The sequence below is a fragment of the Bufo gargarizans genome, chromosome 9 (assembly GCF_014858855.1).
Source record: "Bufo gargarizans isolate SCDJY-AF-19 chromosome 9, ASM1485885v1, whole genome shotgun sequence".
In the NCBI taxonomy this organism is placed as follows: Eukaryota; Metazoa; Chordata; class Amphibia; order Anura; family Bufonidae; genus Bufo; species Bufo gargarizans.
The window spans coordinates 165,672,581-165,691,039 of NC_058088.1; the positions used below are offsets into that span (position 1 = coordinate 165,672,581).

General features: G+C 44.7%; 1 protein-coding gene across 1 annotated transcript in view; it reads left to right on the forward strand.

The window, feature by feature from the left end:
* LOC122946854 (actin-related protein 2/3 complex subunit 5-B-like) overlaps positions 1-18,459 on the forward strand; it is a 30,476-nt gene that overhangs the window by 10,408 nt on the left and 1,609 nt on the right. The window contains 4 exon segments of the mRNA XM_044306714.1: positions 10,986-11,058; positions 13,838-13,861; positions 13,863-13,904; positions 13,906-14,016. Of these exon segments, the coding sequence (XP_044162649.1) occupies positions 10,986-11,058; positions 13,838-13,861; positions 13,863-13,904; positions 13,906-14,016 (250 nt within the window).

Below are 18,459 nucleotides of genomic sequence, written 5' to 3' on the forward strand. Positions count from 1 at the left end.
TAACTTATCCTGAGGATAGGACATCAATATTAAAGGGGTTGTCCCATGACTAATGTAAAAAATGAAAAAAAAAAAATGAAAATCAGACATCACATAGTACAGGGATGGCCAACCTGTGGCTCTCCAGCTGTTGTAAAACTACAACTCCCACCATGCCTTGCTGTAGCCTGTTATCTTTAGGCAGTCTGGGCATGCTGGGAGTCGTAGTTTTGCAACAGCTGGAGAGCCTCAGGTTGGCCATCCCTGACATAGTACATGACAACCTCTTTCTAGAACCAGCCCTGTACTTCACATGGATCCAGAGATCTCCCCATTCATTGCTCTGCTACATTTATATCAAGCTGACAGCTCAGGGGGCGTGTCCATGCTCTCCCTATCGCAGCTCAGGGGGCGTGTCCATGCTCTCCCTATCGCAGCTCAGGGGGCAGTTGTAGGATGAAACTGAGCATGTGCGGCCATCTCAGTGAGCAGGACAAAGAAAGAAAAATACAAAACAGCAGGTGGCGCTATACAGATACATTTTACTGAATAACTCAGTGGCTATGCTGCATTTTTAATTACATGCAATTACAAAAGTATTCAGATCCAGGTGCTGGTGTGATAACTGTAGAATGTTTTTCGTGGGACAACCCCTTTAAAAACACAGAGAACCCCTTTAATTTCCCCTGTGATGGTGCAGGGAACTTTGTACACTTACAGCCTGAAAGATCTTGGTGGTCATTTAGCCAGATGCACACAATGGTTAGTTTGTATTAGGGCGTCTTTCCCGGTAGCGAGGTGATGAGGAAGGTTTCTCTGTCGGCTCGCCTTGCACATACAGCCGCCGCTCTCTAGAACTGCGCACAGCTGTGCTCTTATTTTTACTTTCTGGGTGTGAATGGTGCCTTGTGGTTAAGAGGTGGTTGGAAATTTCCCCTCGTCTTGTAACGTCACAATGATTCTAGTGTATCGCGTCTCTTTCTGATTATGTATGCTGCCACATGTGTATACAGCCGATCATCTATATACCTGTGCCTTTGGGTTGGCTTCTACTCTGCCCCCTTCTTTCCCATCCCAATTTCAGGTGTGCGCTAGAGACACCCAGAAGTTTCCGCTAAGATACTTCCATAAGCTGGTGGGGCAGGTTCCCTGTCCTAAGGCCTCATTCACACGACCGTAAAGGAGATACAAAACGGATACAGTCGTATGCGGGAGGCCTAAAGGAGAGCTTGCAATGAAATGAATGGCAGTGAGGTTTCCGTAATTTCGAGTCATCTCAATGGTAGTGGACTATGTCTGCGGCCATAACGTCACATTGCGCTTTTATGTTAGGTGTAAACAGCGATACGACAGAATCCGTAAAAGATTCTTTATTGTGCCAAACCGTGCACTTCATGAAGACCCAGTGTTGGGGGGGAAGGGGGTGAAACATCACCATCTGGTACCATAAAGAGCATTATTTAATAGATTCTGTCGCACTGCTGGTTACGTCCAATCTGGAGGAGGTGGGCTTCCCCGTGCGATCGGTGCATCCTTCCCACCAGGAAAGTTTTTGAGTTCCTCCTTAGATCTTTGCGATATTTGTCTTAGGCCTCATGCACGTGGCCGTTGCACGCCTTGCCGGTATTGCGGGTCCGCAATACACTGGCACCGGCCATGTGCACTGTGTATCACGGATGTGGACCCATTCACTTGCATGCACTACTTTTTTGCAATGCAGACGGACCACGGACCCACTCAAGTTGAACAGGTTGGGGTCCGTCTGCAGAATCCGCGCGGATTTTGCCTGTGCATTGGGGACCGTTAATTGCGATGAGGCCTTACGAGTGGTCTAGTAAACTCCTTGAAGGGGTTGACCAGCTTCAAGAGAAAACCAGACAGCCCTTGGGATCTGCCTGCACTAAAGAACTGACAGCAGTCACATCACATTGACCACACTTGATTGCTGCAGCCAATCGCTGGTCTCAGTGAAGCACCAAAGAGGCCAGTGACTGTTTGTAGCAGTCACGTGTTGTGGACGTGATGTAACCGCTGCTGCCGGGAGAAACAGAGTGTAGGCATGGGATCTGCCATGTTCTGTTCTTTATTGCAGGCGGATCCCGACTGCTGTCAGGTTTTCTCCTGAAACTGGACAATCCCTCTAATCACCTGATACTGCATCAGTTAAAGCACTTGTACATGATTGACAAATGCAGACCGGTGCCCCATTGAAGTCAATGGGTCCTTAAAAAAAAAAAAAAGTGGACGCCACACAGGTCGCGTCCGTATTTCGCAGTCGTGTGAATGTAGCCTAAAAGCTCTGCTCCTTTCCAGAAATGGCACCACCCTCGCACACAGGCTGCGTCTGGTATTTCAGATCCTCCCCATTCACCTGAAAGGCGACGAGCTGCAATACCAGACACTGCCTATTGTCAAGAGGAGCGCTGTTTCTGCAAAACTGATGCCTTTTTCTAATCTCTCGACCTCTTTGATGCCTGTATTAGGTCAGATATAGCTTCCGGTTGTCTGCAAAAAGTGTCAGTGCTGCTTTCAATTCCTGTAATGGAAAGCTGGGATCATTACTGTCAGGAGTTGTAGTCTTCCAAATCTTGCTTCTCCCGGCTAGTCACCGTGGTGGTGTTATTAAGACTCTAGATGCTCCAGTAGAGGTTTCATGGTAACCAAATAACCAAATCAGGTTTTATTAGGATAATGTGCTGTTATTTTCTGCCTTCAGAAGCCAGACCCTATGTGTAGCCTTAGTCATTTGATACACATAGGCATGTGCGGTATGTGCTCCTGCTCAGTGGTCCTATAACTGGGCCACAATCCATTCTGAAAATCTCATGGGCCTCAAAACCACAAGAACAACTGCCAGGTCCTTCTTCACAGTGTCTGTGCCAAGACATGTAAAGAGCATGGAAACTATTTTTTTTTAGCACACTGTGTCACCTTTGTGCAGCTCTCACTTCCTCTCTACCAGCAGGAAGTCTCAGCACAGTGTCAATCAGAAGGCTGCTATATTGCAGTCAGCCAATCCACTGGACTTAAAGGGGTTGTCTCACTTCAGCAAATGGCATTTATCCTGTAGAAAGAGTTAATACAAGGCCCTTACTAATGTATTGTGATTGTCCATATTGCCTCCTTTGTTGGCTTGATTTTTATTTTTTTTTGCAAGTGAAACGATGTGCAAAGTAATCTTGAAGAAGAATTAGCGTCCTTACAAGCTTTGTCTCCTCTTCATACAGAGGATCGACTCCTGGCACCCCCACCAATCAGATATTGATGACCTGGGATAGGTAATCAATATATACTGGCTGCACAACCTCTTTAAATACGGATTACCTATCCTTAGGATAGCTTATCAGCCTCAGATCGATGGGGTCCGACTGTTGGCACCCCCATTGATGCCTGTGATATCACATTCATTGGTTCCATGACCTTCCTGCAGCTCAGTCCCTTACATGGGAATAGTCCTTACCCACCCCTTCAGTAATGCCTGTTATTTCATTCCTCTCAGAAATGCTGTACAAAAGTTTTCTGGTATTCCAGTTATTTCAGAGCCATTAGTTTTTCCGTCGCCTCCCGTCGTATTTCTGGTTTAGCTTTGATGACCTCATTCTTCGATGAAGAGGAAGATACGGACGTCTGGAAGCTCTCTAGAAGAACCTGTTGCATCTCTAAGACCTGATGGTGAAGATTGTAGTATTGTGCACCTGTACGTTGCAGTGATGGTTAATGGCTGATGCATATACATGGGCGCAGCGCTTACCATGTGAAGAAACGTGTGGTGAACAAATTAGTCCCATTTTATCGAAACTTCCAAAATGTTTGCCAGTTTCCCAATATCCCTGTGTAAGAGGAAGGGACAAATACACGTAAGAGGTGGGAGATGTGAAGCAGCAAGGAAACAGGTTGTGAAGTTACTGGGGGTGATCACACACTGCATTGATACGTTCTTATAGGGGTTATCCAACCCCTATAATGACCCCCCCACCCTAATGCCCGTGCCCCTCATGCAGGTTATACTTACACCGCTCCCCATCACTTCTGATCTCCGCACGGCAGCTAATGCATCTCCCCGTCGCGGGTGGGGAGGCAACCAATAGCCATTGGTTAGACCCCCTGCCCAACACCCCACCACCACTATTTTAATTCGCACGACGGGGAGATGTAGCGGCAGCCGTATGGGGATCAGAAGCGATGTGGGTGCCGGGGAGTGGGGTAAGTATAACCTGCATGAGGGGCCTGGGCATTAGGGAGGGTCATTACAGGGGTTGGATAACCTATTTAAATACCAGGTCATCTTAAGGCTATGTTCACAGCTGCATTTCAGGCTGCATTCTAGCCTCCGTCACAAAATTAGGTGAAAATGGCACGCAGGACTTTGTTTGCGCCCAAAAAGTGTTCTCCCCCAACGGAAACAGAACGGATCTCTGTATGGTCAATGGGGTCTGTTTGGCTCTGTTTGCTACAATTATGTTCAGAATCCGGCACTAACGTTATTTTCATTGTTTTGCTCCTATAATGGAGCAGAATAGCGAAAGTAAAAGCCGATGTGAAAGATTTCAGTATAAAAAAAAAAAAAAACGGATAACCCCTTTTTAATTTTAAACTCAAATTATATTCCACGGAAATAGGATCACATATATAAGGAAACTAAATATATATTATATTATAAACAAAAAACAATGCCCCCTGCGTTTGTTACAAAATATAGTGTAGAATTCAATCAAATAAAAATCATAGTTCTTACGTCTTCCATTGCTCGAACAAGATGACATTTTGGAGCAGATTATCAAAGAAGGTATTAAGTTTATATAATATAAATAAAAAAACGTAATGGCAATTGGTTGCCAATTAAAAGGCCTCTATAAATGCGGCGACCATGTTTGCAAAATGCGAGTTGTTATTTCTCTTCACATTCTGGTGGGAATTCATATAAGATGCAACACTAATTGCAACTCGACTCCATGCAGGGTGCAGTACGTTGGATGTACAACTCGGCCCCTCCAAGAAAGGATCTGAAGACGTTTGTGGGATAGCTCCGCCAGGAATCCTTCCTCGGTCTCCAAACCCTTTTCAGTGTCATGACCGTAATGCTGCGTCTTGTAAATGTATAGGCATTGAAAGAGTTAATGTTCACAGCAGAGGCTGAGATCGCAAACGAAAGTTGCCAGGACAGGAGGCTTATTGGATTTTGCTTTTAAAACAAAAAAACAAGAGGTCCGACTGGTCTGAATAATAGACGTGAATATTTGTTTAAGGCTCCATTCACACGTCCCTAAAATGGGTCCGGATCCGTTCCGCAAAGTTGCGGAACGAATCCGGACCCATTAATTCTCTATGGGGCCGGATGAGATGCGGACAGCACACAGTGTGCTATCCGCATTTTTCGAAGCGCAGCCACGATCTTCCGGTCCGCGGCTCCCGAAAAAAATAGAACGTGTTCTATTCTTGTCCACAATTGGGGGATCGCAATACACTACGGACGAGTGAATGGACCCTTATTCTTAGTATTTGATATATATACAGTACAGACCAAAAGTTTGGACACACCTTCTCATTCAAAGACTTTTCTTTATTTTCATTACTATGAAAATTGCACATTCACACTGAAGGCATCAAAACTATGAATTAACACATGTGGAATTATATACATAACAAAAAAGTGTGAAACAACTGAAAATATGTCATATTCTAGGATCTTTAAAGTAGCCACCTTTTGCTTTGATTATTGCTTTGCACACTCTTGGCATTCTCTTGCTGAGCTTCAAGAGGTAGTCACCTGAAATGGTTTTCACTTCACAGGTGTGCCCTGTCAGGTTTAATAAGTGGGATTTCTTGCCTTATAAATGGGGTTGGGACCATCAGTTGCGTTGAGGAGAAGTCAGGTGGATACACAGCTGATAGTCCTACTGAATAGACTGTTAGAATTTGTATTATGGCAAGAAAAAAGCAGCTAAGTAAAGAAAAACGAGTGGCCATCATTACTTTAAGAAATTATGGTCAGTCAGTCCGTAAAATTGGGAAAACTTTGAAAGTAAGGGCTATTTGACCATGAAGGAGAGTGATGGGGTGCTGTGGCCTCCACAGTCACCGGACCTGAACCCAATCGAGATGGTTTGGGGTGAGCTGGACCGCAGAGTGAAGGCAAAAGGGCCAACAAGTGCTAAGCATCTCTGGGAACTCCGTTCTAAGACTGTTGGAAGACCATTTCAGGTGACTACCTCTTGAAGCTCATCAAGAGAATGCCAAGAGTGTGCAAAGCAGTAATCAAAGCAAAAGGTGGCTACTTTGAAGAACCTAGAATATGACATATTTTCAGTTGTTTCACACTTTTATGTTATGTATATAATTCCACATGTGTTAATTCATAGTTTTGATGCCTTCAGTGTGAATCTACAATTTTCATAGTCATGACAATAAAGAAAACTCTTTGAATGAGAAGGTGTGTCCTAACTTTTGGTCTATACTGTAAATATTTATATTTTGGGGCGTCAATTTGCGGCAGTTATACATTTTAAAAACATTAATTAAATTCCACAGAAATAGGATCACATTTGTAAAGAAACAAAGGGATATGAGAATTATTGACGCACGTGTCTACCACGCAGGTGCAACTTTCACAACTGTAGCCTGCAAGACATTAAGATGAGGTGGTATTTAAAGGGGTTGTCCAAGATGGCCTGTCCTCAGGATAGGTCATCACAATCATTTCCCAAATAAGCCCTTAAAGAATGTATTGATTTTTTATTTTTTTAATCGAAAAAAAAAAAATTGACGTCTAAGTGGGACATGATTAACCTATACAAATATATAAATAGGTTGTACAAAAAAGACGGTGAAATGTGTAGGCCAGAGATTACCAGGATCTACTACTGCAGTGATGGCTAACCTCCGGCACTCCAGCTGTGGTGAAACTACGACTCCCAGCATGCTCCATTCATTTCTATGCATCTTGGGAGTTGTAGTTCACAGCTGGAGTGCCGGAGGTTAGCCATCACAGCACTAGGGGAATAACGCCTGCCAGACGAGCACGTGTGATGCTTTGGGCAATGTCCTTCTGGAAATCCTCAGGTCCTGGCATTCATGAGGATATTAAATTTGGCACATACCACCTACCTGAACTTTGTTGGAGACCAAGTACATGGCAGAGGTATCCCCTAATGGTAGTGACCTCTTTCAGCAGGATAGTAACATAGTACATAAGGCCAAAAAATGACATTTGTCCATCCAGTTCGTCCTGTCATCCTGCAAGTTGATCCAGAAGAAGGCAAAAAAAACCTGTGAGGTAGAAGCCAATTTTCCCCACTTTAGGGGAATAAAAAATTCCTTCCCGACTCAGAATAACTCCCTGGATCAACGACCCCTCTCTAGAAGCTATAGCCTGTAATATTATTACACTCCAGAAATACGTCCAGGCCCCTCTTGAACTCCTTTATTGTACTCACCATCACCACCTCCTCAGGCAGAGAGTTCCATAGTCTCACTGCTCTTACCGTAAAGAATCCTCTTCTATGTTTGTGTACAAACCTTCTTTCCTCCAGGCGCAGAGGATGTCCCCTCGTCACAGTCACAGTGATGGGGATAAATAGATGATGGGAGAGATCTCTGTACTGACCCCTGATATATTTATACATATTAATTAGATCTCCTCTCAGTCGTCTTTTTTCTAAAGTGAATAACCCTAATGTTGATAATCTTTCAGGGTACTGTGGTACTCTCATTCCAGTTATTACTTTAGTTAGTGATTGAGGGTTTCAAAATGTTGACTTGACCTCCAAAGTCTTCTACTGTCTATCCAGTGGAGCATAATGTGGACATGGTCAGTATTCTGGTAGTAGGATAGGGGACAAATATTAAATCAATAGGTCTGGTACTGAGAATTAGTAGATACGGTGGAAGATTCAGGTTTTTACCGTTACCCTTTTTACTGTCAGCCCTCAGTCCAAGATGTAGTAAAAATCGTAGCTTCGGTATAAGCCTATGAATGCTCACTTCCATAAATGATCTAGTCCTTCTGTACATGGTCCTCTGTGTTTATGATGGTTCTCTCTGCTCGATCCTTCGACTTGGTCAGAAATGAACCTTCAGTGACTGGAGTTATGGCATCTGCAGTGAAGATGTGCCGTGTTTTCTGTGATCTTGTGGTTTATGTGCAGCAAGTGCGTACAAGCTCTGGTTATTGGCATGCCGACAGTCATATTTGGTCATGGAAACTGGAATAACATGAACTAGAACCGGCTCCAAGACAAAACTCCTTATTTTGCCTCATTAAATCATTCATGTCGTTCCTCTGTTTAGGAAGAAGGAATCATTTATGCACATGTATAAGAAACATATGTCAGTTGCAGTTACATGAGACCAGGATATGGCCTATAGCAGAAAATGTATTAAAACCCATATACTTTATTAAAAACAGGGCCTCTTTTGTCCATGGGTTGTGTCCGGTATTGCAGTGCAGTTGTTTAAATCTCTTCCAGTACAGAATTACTTTAGCGACGTTGTGCATCAGTCAAACTAGTCACTTCCGGAGTGATCATTTAGTATTTTCTGGCAGCGGGGAGAATGGCGGAACATGTGGCAGTGGTCATGTGATTAATTCCTTCCAGATCTCCACCGTACATGTATGGCAGAAGTCCAGACTTGAAACATGTTTTACGCAGCAGAGCTAATGTCTGAGATCGGCGATCACGCCGAGCGTGGACTTGTGACCACTCATGCCGCTGTCAATTGTGACCATGGCATATGAGCAGTCTTTTCCCGGTAATGCAGCACACCTGTGGCCCAAACAGCCTCCTCATGCTGAGATTGAGGGAGTCACTCGGTTGCTGTGGCAGCCACGGGCCTTTTGACTTGGAGGCCTGCCACAGCAATGGAGCCCTGTTTGTGGCGTGGTTCCATAGGGACTTAATTAAACTCGAACAGGTAGCAGTATTAAACCATTGCAGTCTATAGGAGATATTGAAGTACCCAAGGGGAACGTAACATAAAGTAAAAAAAAAAAAGTTTTTAAAAATATGTATAAAAAATTTAAATATGAACATTCAAATTATCCCCAAACTTAAGCCATAACGGGGAAAAAATCAAAAAGGCAGATTTTCAGTTTTTTCATTACTTCACCTCCCAATAAAAATTCTGATCAAAAAGTCATACACACTGCAAAAAATGAGCCCTCACACAGCTCTGTAGACAAAAACACAAAATAGTTATGGGGGTCGGAATATGGCGATGCAAAGGAAATATCTTTTTTTTTTTTTTTTAAGTACAAGAAAAAACTATAAATGTACTATTGCTGTAATCGTACCAAACCGGAGAATGAAGGGAACCAGTCAGTTTTTCTGCATATAGAACGCTGTAAAACCGAAACCCATAAAACTGTAGCAGAACAGCATAATCCGCCTCCGTCCACATTATAGTCAATGGGGACGGAGCGGCGGCGCGGCGAAATAGCCGCAGGACGGATCCGACATGCTGAACAGCCTGTCGGATCCGTCCTGCCGCAAGTGTGATAGTAGCCTAATGGTGTCATTAGAAAGTGCAACTTGTCCCACAAAAAACAGGCCCTCATACGACTATGTGAACGGAAAAATATTTTTTTTTTTAGGGGGGTAGAAACAGAAAATTGCGGAGCCCTGAAGGGGTTAATAGATGATTAGATCTGTTTGTGGCGTTGATCTCAATAATTGAGATTTTTATTAAACTGCCTGGTGTTGTCGGTGTATGTTACCTGCTGGGGCTGGTAAAGGAGAGACATAGGGGGAAACTGGCTTAGACGTCCATAGCAACCAATCAGATTCCACCTTTCATTTTTCAGAGCTACTTTGGAAAATGAAAGGATCAATCTGATTGGTCACTATGGGCACCAGTTTTGATAAATCTCCCCCATAGTATCCCCGACCTTTGTGTTACATAGAGTAGATAAGGGAGGAATGTTGTGTTTGGTGGTGGTGCCCTTGACTAGTGCTTAGTCTTCCTGCAAGCACCCAGCTACACAGGTATGATATATGTGCCTAGGACAGGGTCGCTCACCTATATACTCTAGCACAGGGATCAGCGACCTCGAGCTGCTCCCACAATGCTCCTATCAGTTCTGTGGGAGTTACAAGAGTATCCGATCCAGTGTGCATGCTGGGAGTTGTAGTTTCACAGCAGACTCAGGCTATGGGAGCAGGGCAATGGCTAAATCCCATGCGCCCTGCTAATAATGATTAGTAATATACAAATAATGGTAACTAACCCTAATGATGCTGTGCTTGTGAGGAGCTTGTTGACTGCAGGGCCGAGGCTTTGACCGTGCATCTGACTTTGCCACTACCATGGTTTGTGTGCTGCAACTGATACGTGCACAGCATGTGTCCTGTGTGTGATCAGTACTGTGCCCTGCCTGTGAGCGTTGCTTGCTGTGGTATGTGTTCTGCGTGTGAGCGGTGCGTGCAGAGATTGTGTCCTGCGTGTGATCGGCGCATGCACAGCATGTTTCCTGCGCTTGAGCGGTGCGTGCAGAGCTTGTTTCCTGCGTGTGACCGGTGCGTGCCACAGCATGTGTCCTGTGTGAGATCAGTACTGTGTCCTGCCTGTGAGCAGTGCTTACTGTGGTTTGTGTCCTGCCTGTGAGCGCTGGGCCGCAGCTTGTGTCCTGCCTGTGAGCGCTGGGCGCGCAGCTTGTGTCCTGCCTGTGAGCGCTGGGCGCGCAGCTTGTGTCCTGCCTGTGAGCGCTGGGCGCGCAGCTTGTGTCCTGCCTGTGAGCGCTGGGCGCGCAGCTTGTGTCCTGCCTGTGAGCGCTGGGCGCGCAGCTTGTGTCCTGCCTGTGAGCGCTGGGCGCGCAGCTTGTGTCCTGCCTGTGAGCGCTGGGCGCGCAGCTTGTGTCCTGCCTGTGAGCGTGCAGCTTGTGTCCTGCAGCTGCCTTTTTTTGTGGGGGGGGGGGTGTTCTTTCAAATGCCAGTGCTGTAATTCAGTCCCAGTCTGGCACTGGTCAGTAGCTTCTGCTTCTGTACCGTAATTTCCTTAACAGCGATGTGTACAGGGGACCTGCTCCGAGCTTTCCACGCTGCCTTCCGGAACTCTCCTGTCAACTCCAAAAACCAAATAGTAAAGGTGAGTGTTTCCCCCCCCCCCCCCCCCCTCCCCGGGTGTCTCTGCTACTGCAGCCATTCTATGGTGAAAAACCCACAATACAAACTGGTAGGTAGGTGCTCACCAGAAGGAAGAGAGTGGGCTTATTGCACCTATAGGTGCCCCCATCTTTTCGGGGTGCCGGATGGTTAGAAAGCGGCTGCTGCTCCCTCTGCTTGATCCCGGTTCCAATTGAAATGAATGAGAAGTGCAAAAGGAAAACACTGCAATAAAAAATGAGATAAAACAATAAAAGCAATAATTCAGTCATACATGCACTCGCTCATTCTTCTCTTTGATCGATATGATCACCACTACAGGTCACCTCCCCCAGCTTTAGCGGAGTGCTCTTTTAATCTAGTGCAGCCTCTGTGTGGGAGCGGGGGTCCTCTAGAATACAGATGTCCATGAATGTACTAATATCTTCCTCTGAATTACGGTACATTTTCCGTAATGATCGTGCACACAGGCTCCACTGGCATTGCACAGAGGAATGCACTGGGATTAAAGGGATCGTCCAGTTTTATGTAACTGAATGTATTCCTTGTCTACAGGCAGGTTATGCAATGTTAGGCCTCATGCACACAACCGTGTCTGTACTGCGGTCTGCAAACCAGGGATCCGCAAAATACGGACACCTTCAATGTGCAAATAAAAAACTCCAGCTCCTGATGTCTCCATAAAAATCCCATAAAAAGAGTCATTGAAAGCTTGTGCTGTTCGCGTCCGTAGTTCCGTTCCGTGGCCCTGCAAAAAAATATAGAGCATGTTCTATTCTTGTCCGCATTTGTGGACAAGAATAGGACATGCTCTATATTTTTCTATGATGGTGGCGGCCATGTGCGGTCTGCAAATTGCGGAACGCACATGAGCTGGTTACGGTCGTGTGAATGTGCCCTAAACATGATTCTCCGTGTGCAATCTGCATGTTTCTTACTCCCATTACTAGAAGTTTCCCGTTCTATAATTTGCGGACAGGACATGGATGACATCATTTATATGGGTCCTCAAAAAAACAAACGGACAGTGCCCGGATGTCATCCATGTCCTGTCCGCAAATTATAGAACAGGACATTTCTAGTAATAAATGTGTCCATGTGCGGATGTAAAATACGGTTGTGTGCATGACGCTTTATGCCTCCTGTACACAGCCGTATGCAAATTGAGGATCCATAAAACACTGATATCGGCTGTGTGTCTCCCGCCATTTTGTTTTTCCCTTCTATATAAATGTCCTATACTTGTTCACAAAACGGACAAGTATAGGGCATATTTCATCATTTTTGCGACCCGATGGCACAGACCTAGTGATGCGGACTGCACACAATGTGCTGTCTGCATTTTTTGTGGCGCCATTGAAATGAATGGTTCCGCATCCGATATGCAAAAAATGCAGATCAGACGTGGGACCAAAATCCAGTTGTGTGAATGAGGCCTTAATCATTTAACCTCCGTGTCAGAATAGTTTGTCAGTGAACAGATCCAGTAAAAAAACGGAAACCTGTCAAGATCATATCCCGCTGACACACGTGAAGGGCTCCTATAAACCTAAAGGGGTAGTCTTATCTCAAACATCTGTTCCACCTCTAGACCAACACCTACTACTAGAAAAGAGGTCCTCTGACCCTGTCCCACTGGCCGCAGCATCCAGGCTTCAGGAGGTGGTCAGGTTTTTGGAAACAGCCGAGCTCGCTCTTCTGCGCTGTTCCTGTAACTCCCCATTCTGTGGGAATATAGAGACGGCGTGGCACAGGGAGCAGCCTGAAACGTTTGGAGGTACCCCGTTCTAGAGTGGGATGTGACCCGGACCAATCAGACATTTGCAGCGTATTATGTGGATATGCCATAACTGTCCGTGTTTAGGATAACCCCTTTAATTGTCACTCTCTCTGGTATGGAGCCCTGGACCTGCCTCAGGTACACCAGCAGGACAGGTTTACAACCTCCGCATATAGACGGGTATGTTTCTGTTCACTGACAGTAAGAAATGGAACAAAAGATATGCTGCTCTGTTATTCCTCCTGGAAGTGTAAGCATTGACAACTGGGTGTTACCATACCCCTTAGGAAATGAGCCATTTCTCTATGTGATCTGACACTGGAAGCATTGATTACACCGCGTCAGTATGTATGGGCACCCCACTGACTATGGGACGGTAAGGCCAGGTTTTCAGTTTAGGCGACTTTCACACTTGCGTTCAGAGCGGATCCGTCTGAGACGGATCCGCTCATATAATGCAGACGGTGGATCCGTTCAGAACGGATCCGTCTGCATTATATTGTAAAAAAAATTCTAAGTGTCAAAGTAGCCTCAGACAGATCCGTCCAGACTTTACGTTGAAAGTCAATGTGGGACGGATCCGTTTGAAGATTGAGCCATAGTGTGTCATATTCAAACGGATCCGCCCCATTGACTTACATTATAAGTCTGGACGCATCCGTTTGCCTCCGCACGGCCAGGCGGACACCCGAACGCTGCAAGCAGCGTTCAGGTGTCCGCCTGCTGAGCGGAGCGGAGGACAAACACTGCCAGACTGATGCATTCTGAGCGGATCCACATCCACTCAGAATGCATTAGGGCTGGACGGATGCGTTCGGGGCCGCTTGTGAGAGCCTTTGAACGGAACTCACAAGCGGAGCCCCGAACTGCTAGTGTGAAAGTAGCCTTAGTCACTATTTTCCAGTAGGAATACCAGAGGAGCGGTGCATTGCAAAGTACAATAAAGTGGCCATGCTTACTGTTTACTGCTTTCTGACCGCAGGAACGTACCCAGGCAATTGTACTGAAAGGTCCTGACATCGTTCAAAAGCAACGAGATTGAGCAAGCAGGTAAAAACACTGGATCGAAACGGGATCGACCTGCTAATGAAATACATCTACAAGGGGTTTGAAAAGCCCACAGAGAACAGCAGCGCGATATTGCTACAGTGGCACGAAAAGGTACGAGCGAGAACAAGCTTCTGCAATGTCATTCCTTTTGGAACCGCACTCATTACATGACTTTAGAGAATATTGAGTCCGGTATATTAGATTGCTGCAAATCTGTTATCAGAATTTCACTGCCCCACCCAGGGGGCTGCATAAAGGGGAGGCAAACACCCTGATCGCAGCAGAGGGTTACTTAATTTTTTTTGTCTTTTCTTTCTGCACTTTTCATAAAGTCGTTGCCCCGACTATTTTGCTGCCCATTGACAGCTTGTGTATAGTGAGAAGGCGGTCAATCGGCAGCGGGCAGGTGGCGCTGGCAGCTCCTGGCTATCAAGGGGTCCGGTCTTGGTTCCTGCCCCATCAGATAAGTAGTGATTTTGTGAAAAGTACAGCAGGGGAAAAAACACTGGAATTGGGGTCTCTATCGCTATTCAGATGGGGCGGCATAAACCTCCCTTTAACCCTTTCATGGGCCTGAACGTCCAGGCAATTTTTTGTGATTTTGTGCACGTGGTAGTTTAGCGACTCTAACTTTTTTATTTGTTTGACTACCAAAATAGTTTTTGCTATGTTTTTTTTACTTGACACTTAGGACTTTTTATCAGCATGTGTTTTTATTTTTTGTTTTTTTTTATTTTATTGCAGCTCTTTATTTCTTAAATATTAAAACTGACACCAAAATTAATTATTTCAATGGGTTCCCTATTTTGTGACGATCGTTTTGATATATACCTTGTATAGGATTGAGTGAACGGGGCGATTATGGTGACTGTTTCCGTTTAGAAATGGTATTTAAAAAAATAATTATAATTCTATTTGTATTTTTCATTATTTATTTTTTTACTTATTATGTGCCAAAAATAATCTAAATTATATGTCCCCCAGGAGGTCATGAAAAGATCTCCTTTTTCCCCCACTGTTTCCACTGTGACTGGCAGGGCTGTGGAGTCGGTAAGCCAAACTCCGACTCCCACTCCCTCATACATGGCGCATGTTTAAGCGATAACCTAATTTAAGCTTTTTTGTGTTTCTGTATTTCTGAATGTGAGATGTTAGAATATAAGGGGATAACTGTTTTCTATGTATAGCGTATAGAAGCCATCAGCTCCCCAAACATGAGCTCAGAGGAAACGCAAACTAAAACATAAAGCGTACAGAGAGAGCATGCACAGAGACAATGGATTCATGCACAGTTTATTGAAAGTTTAGATATACTAAGTACTTGCCTTAACCCTTTGGCTACCGGAGGTTTTTAGATTTTTTTTGCGTTTTTTCATTTTTCTACCCTATTTTCCGTGAGCCATAACGTTTTCATTTTACCGGTCACATAGCTGTATGAGGGCTTATTTTTTGCGGGACAAGTTGTATTTTCTAATGCCACCATTAATTATTTCATAAAATGTTGTGAGAAGCAGTAAAAAAAAAATTCCAAATGGGGTGGAATTGAAAAAAAGAAAAAAACGCAATACCTTCACCGTTTCACAGGTTTTGTTCCCACAGCGTTTTGTTTACGGCAAAACTGACCCGTGCCCCTCATTCTCTGGGTCAATATGATTACAACGATGCCCCATACGTATAGGTTTTTTATGTCTAAAATAGTGTAAAAATAAATTTAAACTTTGAGAAAAACATATATTTTTTTTTTATATTGCCATATTCTGACCCCCATAACTTTTTTATACTTGGGTTTTTAGAGGCTAATTTTTGGCGGAACAATCTGTACTTTTAATTGATACCATTTTGGAGTGTGCGTGACTTTTTGATCATATTTTATAAAAAAAAAAAAATTGGGTAATAGAAACAATGAAAAAAATTTGCAAATTGGCCATTTTGACCCTTTTTTCCGTTACGCCATTCACCGTATTGGATTTTTTTTTCTCTATTTCAACAGTATGGGCATTTTCGGTCGCGGTGATACCCATGTTTATATTTCTTGTTATATGGGTATTTATTTTTTTATTTTACGGAAAGGGGTGTGATTTAAACTTTTTTTTGTGATCATTATGTGCCTCATATATGAGCTTATTACATTTTTATTATTTTTATTTTGGTTTATCAGGAATTTATTATTAGCTATTTTGCTCACTTTTGCTCATTTCTTATCCTGGCCTGCCATCAGGTGGCCAAAACAAGAATTGCAGTTTGAATACTGTTAGCCTACTCCAGGGATGGCCAACCTGAGGCTCTCCAGCTGTTGCAAAACTACAACTCCCATCATGCCCGGACAGTCTACAGCTATCAGCCTACAGCAGGGCATGATGGGAGTTGTAGTTTTACAACAGCTGGAGAGCCGCAGGTTGGCCATGCCTAGCCTACTTAGTAAGGCTTACAGTATTCAGCGCAACTGGCGATGCCCGGATTGGACACACTGGGTATAGATAGGACACTTCCGGGTTTTTGCGCATTTAGGTGCCGTGATCTCACTTGATCATGCTGCACGTGCGAGCGGATGTCATGTTTACATATCGCACCAGCGCCGTACATGTACGGCGCTGGTAGCCTAAGGGTTAAAAGGGTTTTCTCAGCACATTGATGCACTGGCTGACAGGCAGTTTGCACTCACGCTGTCTCCTCAGGCTGTGGGGGGTCTCCAGCACTTATTCTTGTGATCTCTAACACAGTTTGGACCTTTTGCTTACTGCAGGTAATCTTGCTAAACCTTATAAGTTCCTTCAGAGCTCCGTCCCATCGCTCCGCGGGGGCGTGGTCACTCCTGCTCTCAGCTAATCAGGTCTGCAGGTTACCATAGAAACCTGTGTGCAGTGAGAGGCCTGCTGAACTGTCTGGACTCTATAGTTCATGACTAAAGTAAAATCTACTGACCGATGTGTTCAGAAAATGTCCCTTTATGTTGGAAGCTAATCTTTGTAACTAGTGAGAGAACCTCTTTAATCCTGTTTTCTCGAGCAGATCTGAGAGGAGTGCAGCCATTCCTTCCCAGTGCGGAGGAGCTTCACTACTGAGCATCTACATCTCAAATCAAAGCCTAGATCCTTAGATCAGGAATAGAACAGACATTTATAGGACATTTCATCATTTTCCCAAATTCTTATGAAAATATATTTAGCACATACTGCATTGAACTAACTGTACCAATTTATTATCTATTTTTAGAGTCGGTCTATTTTATAACGACTCCGACTCCACCAAAATGGACTCCGACTCCACAGCCCTGGTAACTAGGGCATCCCCAGGAGCTCCAGTTACAGGGGAAAACAGCCCCCTGTGGGGGCATTACACACAGGCAGAGCTAATCAGGGTCTCCTTAGACCCTGCAGCTCTGCTCCTGCCCCAAGACACCCGGCGGTCATGTGACCAGCGGGACCAGTAGAGGAAGCTGCTCAGCCTCTCCTCCATTTGCTCCTCCACGATCTCCTCCCGTCACCGGAGAAGGCAGAAGTGGTAATAAACCTGTACAGCGCTGGGATTAAAGCGCTACCTGAATGTTTACACACATGCTATGTGCTATATAGCCAATGGGCAGTCTGGAAGGGGTTAAAGAGGACTTTTCACCGCTCCTGACATGTCTGTAATAGCTTCATGCTTTCCCCATGTGATAACAATTCTGGAGCATCTATTCCTATGGCTCTATGTTGTGCCATTCCTCTATTATTTCTACCAGGAGTTATACCTGAATTGCTATTAGTCTTCAGTAAGGGTACAGAGGGGAGGTAACCAGTTGGGGGTGTCCCAGTACAATAATATTTCCAAATGACCCACTGGACCCAGGAGGTCAATAGTACGGTTTCAATAGTCTGAGACTATAAATCCTGTTTCTGGCCGTTTTTTATTATTAAAATATAACTTTTATTTCTATTTTGATAAACAATATTGCCACAAAAACACATACATTTTAAACCAGCATATGGAGGGCAAATTGCTATTAGGGGGCTATAGGTTTAGCAGTCACTGCTTGTCTATAGGTGGGATGAGATTGTTATTTATCTCTTTCAATGGAGTGCAAAGTGCGTGTCTGTAATGTCAGCCGACACCAGACACTCCGCAACTAATACTCTTCCGGATTATTACCCTACCTAAGGTGCTGTATTTATCAGTGTCTGATAGCTGCTCAGGCACTCATAGCGGCTCCTACCGCCCGCACTTGTATCTACTATCTGCCCCTATAGTGTGCATATGTATGCGGCGTCTGCAGATCGCCGTGCGGTTATTCATTCATTTACCCTACCGTGCTTATAAAAAAACTAATAGTGCAGCTCCCCCGACATGTTTCACCGCAAGATGCAGCTTCTTCAAGGGGGATAAGGAGCTACTGACAATCGTTGTCAGTAGCTCCTTATCCCCCTTGAAGAAGCCGCATCTTGCGGTGAAACATGTCAGGGGCAAAGCTGGTGGTTCAATTTAGAACTGACCTCTCCTACCCCATAATCTAGGGATGCTCAACCTGCGGCCCTCCAGCTGTTGCAAAACTACAACTCCCAGCTTGCTCTAATAGCT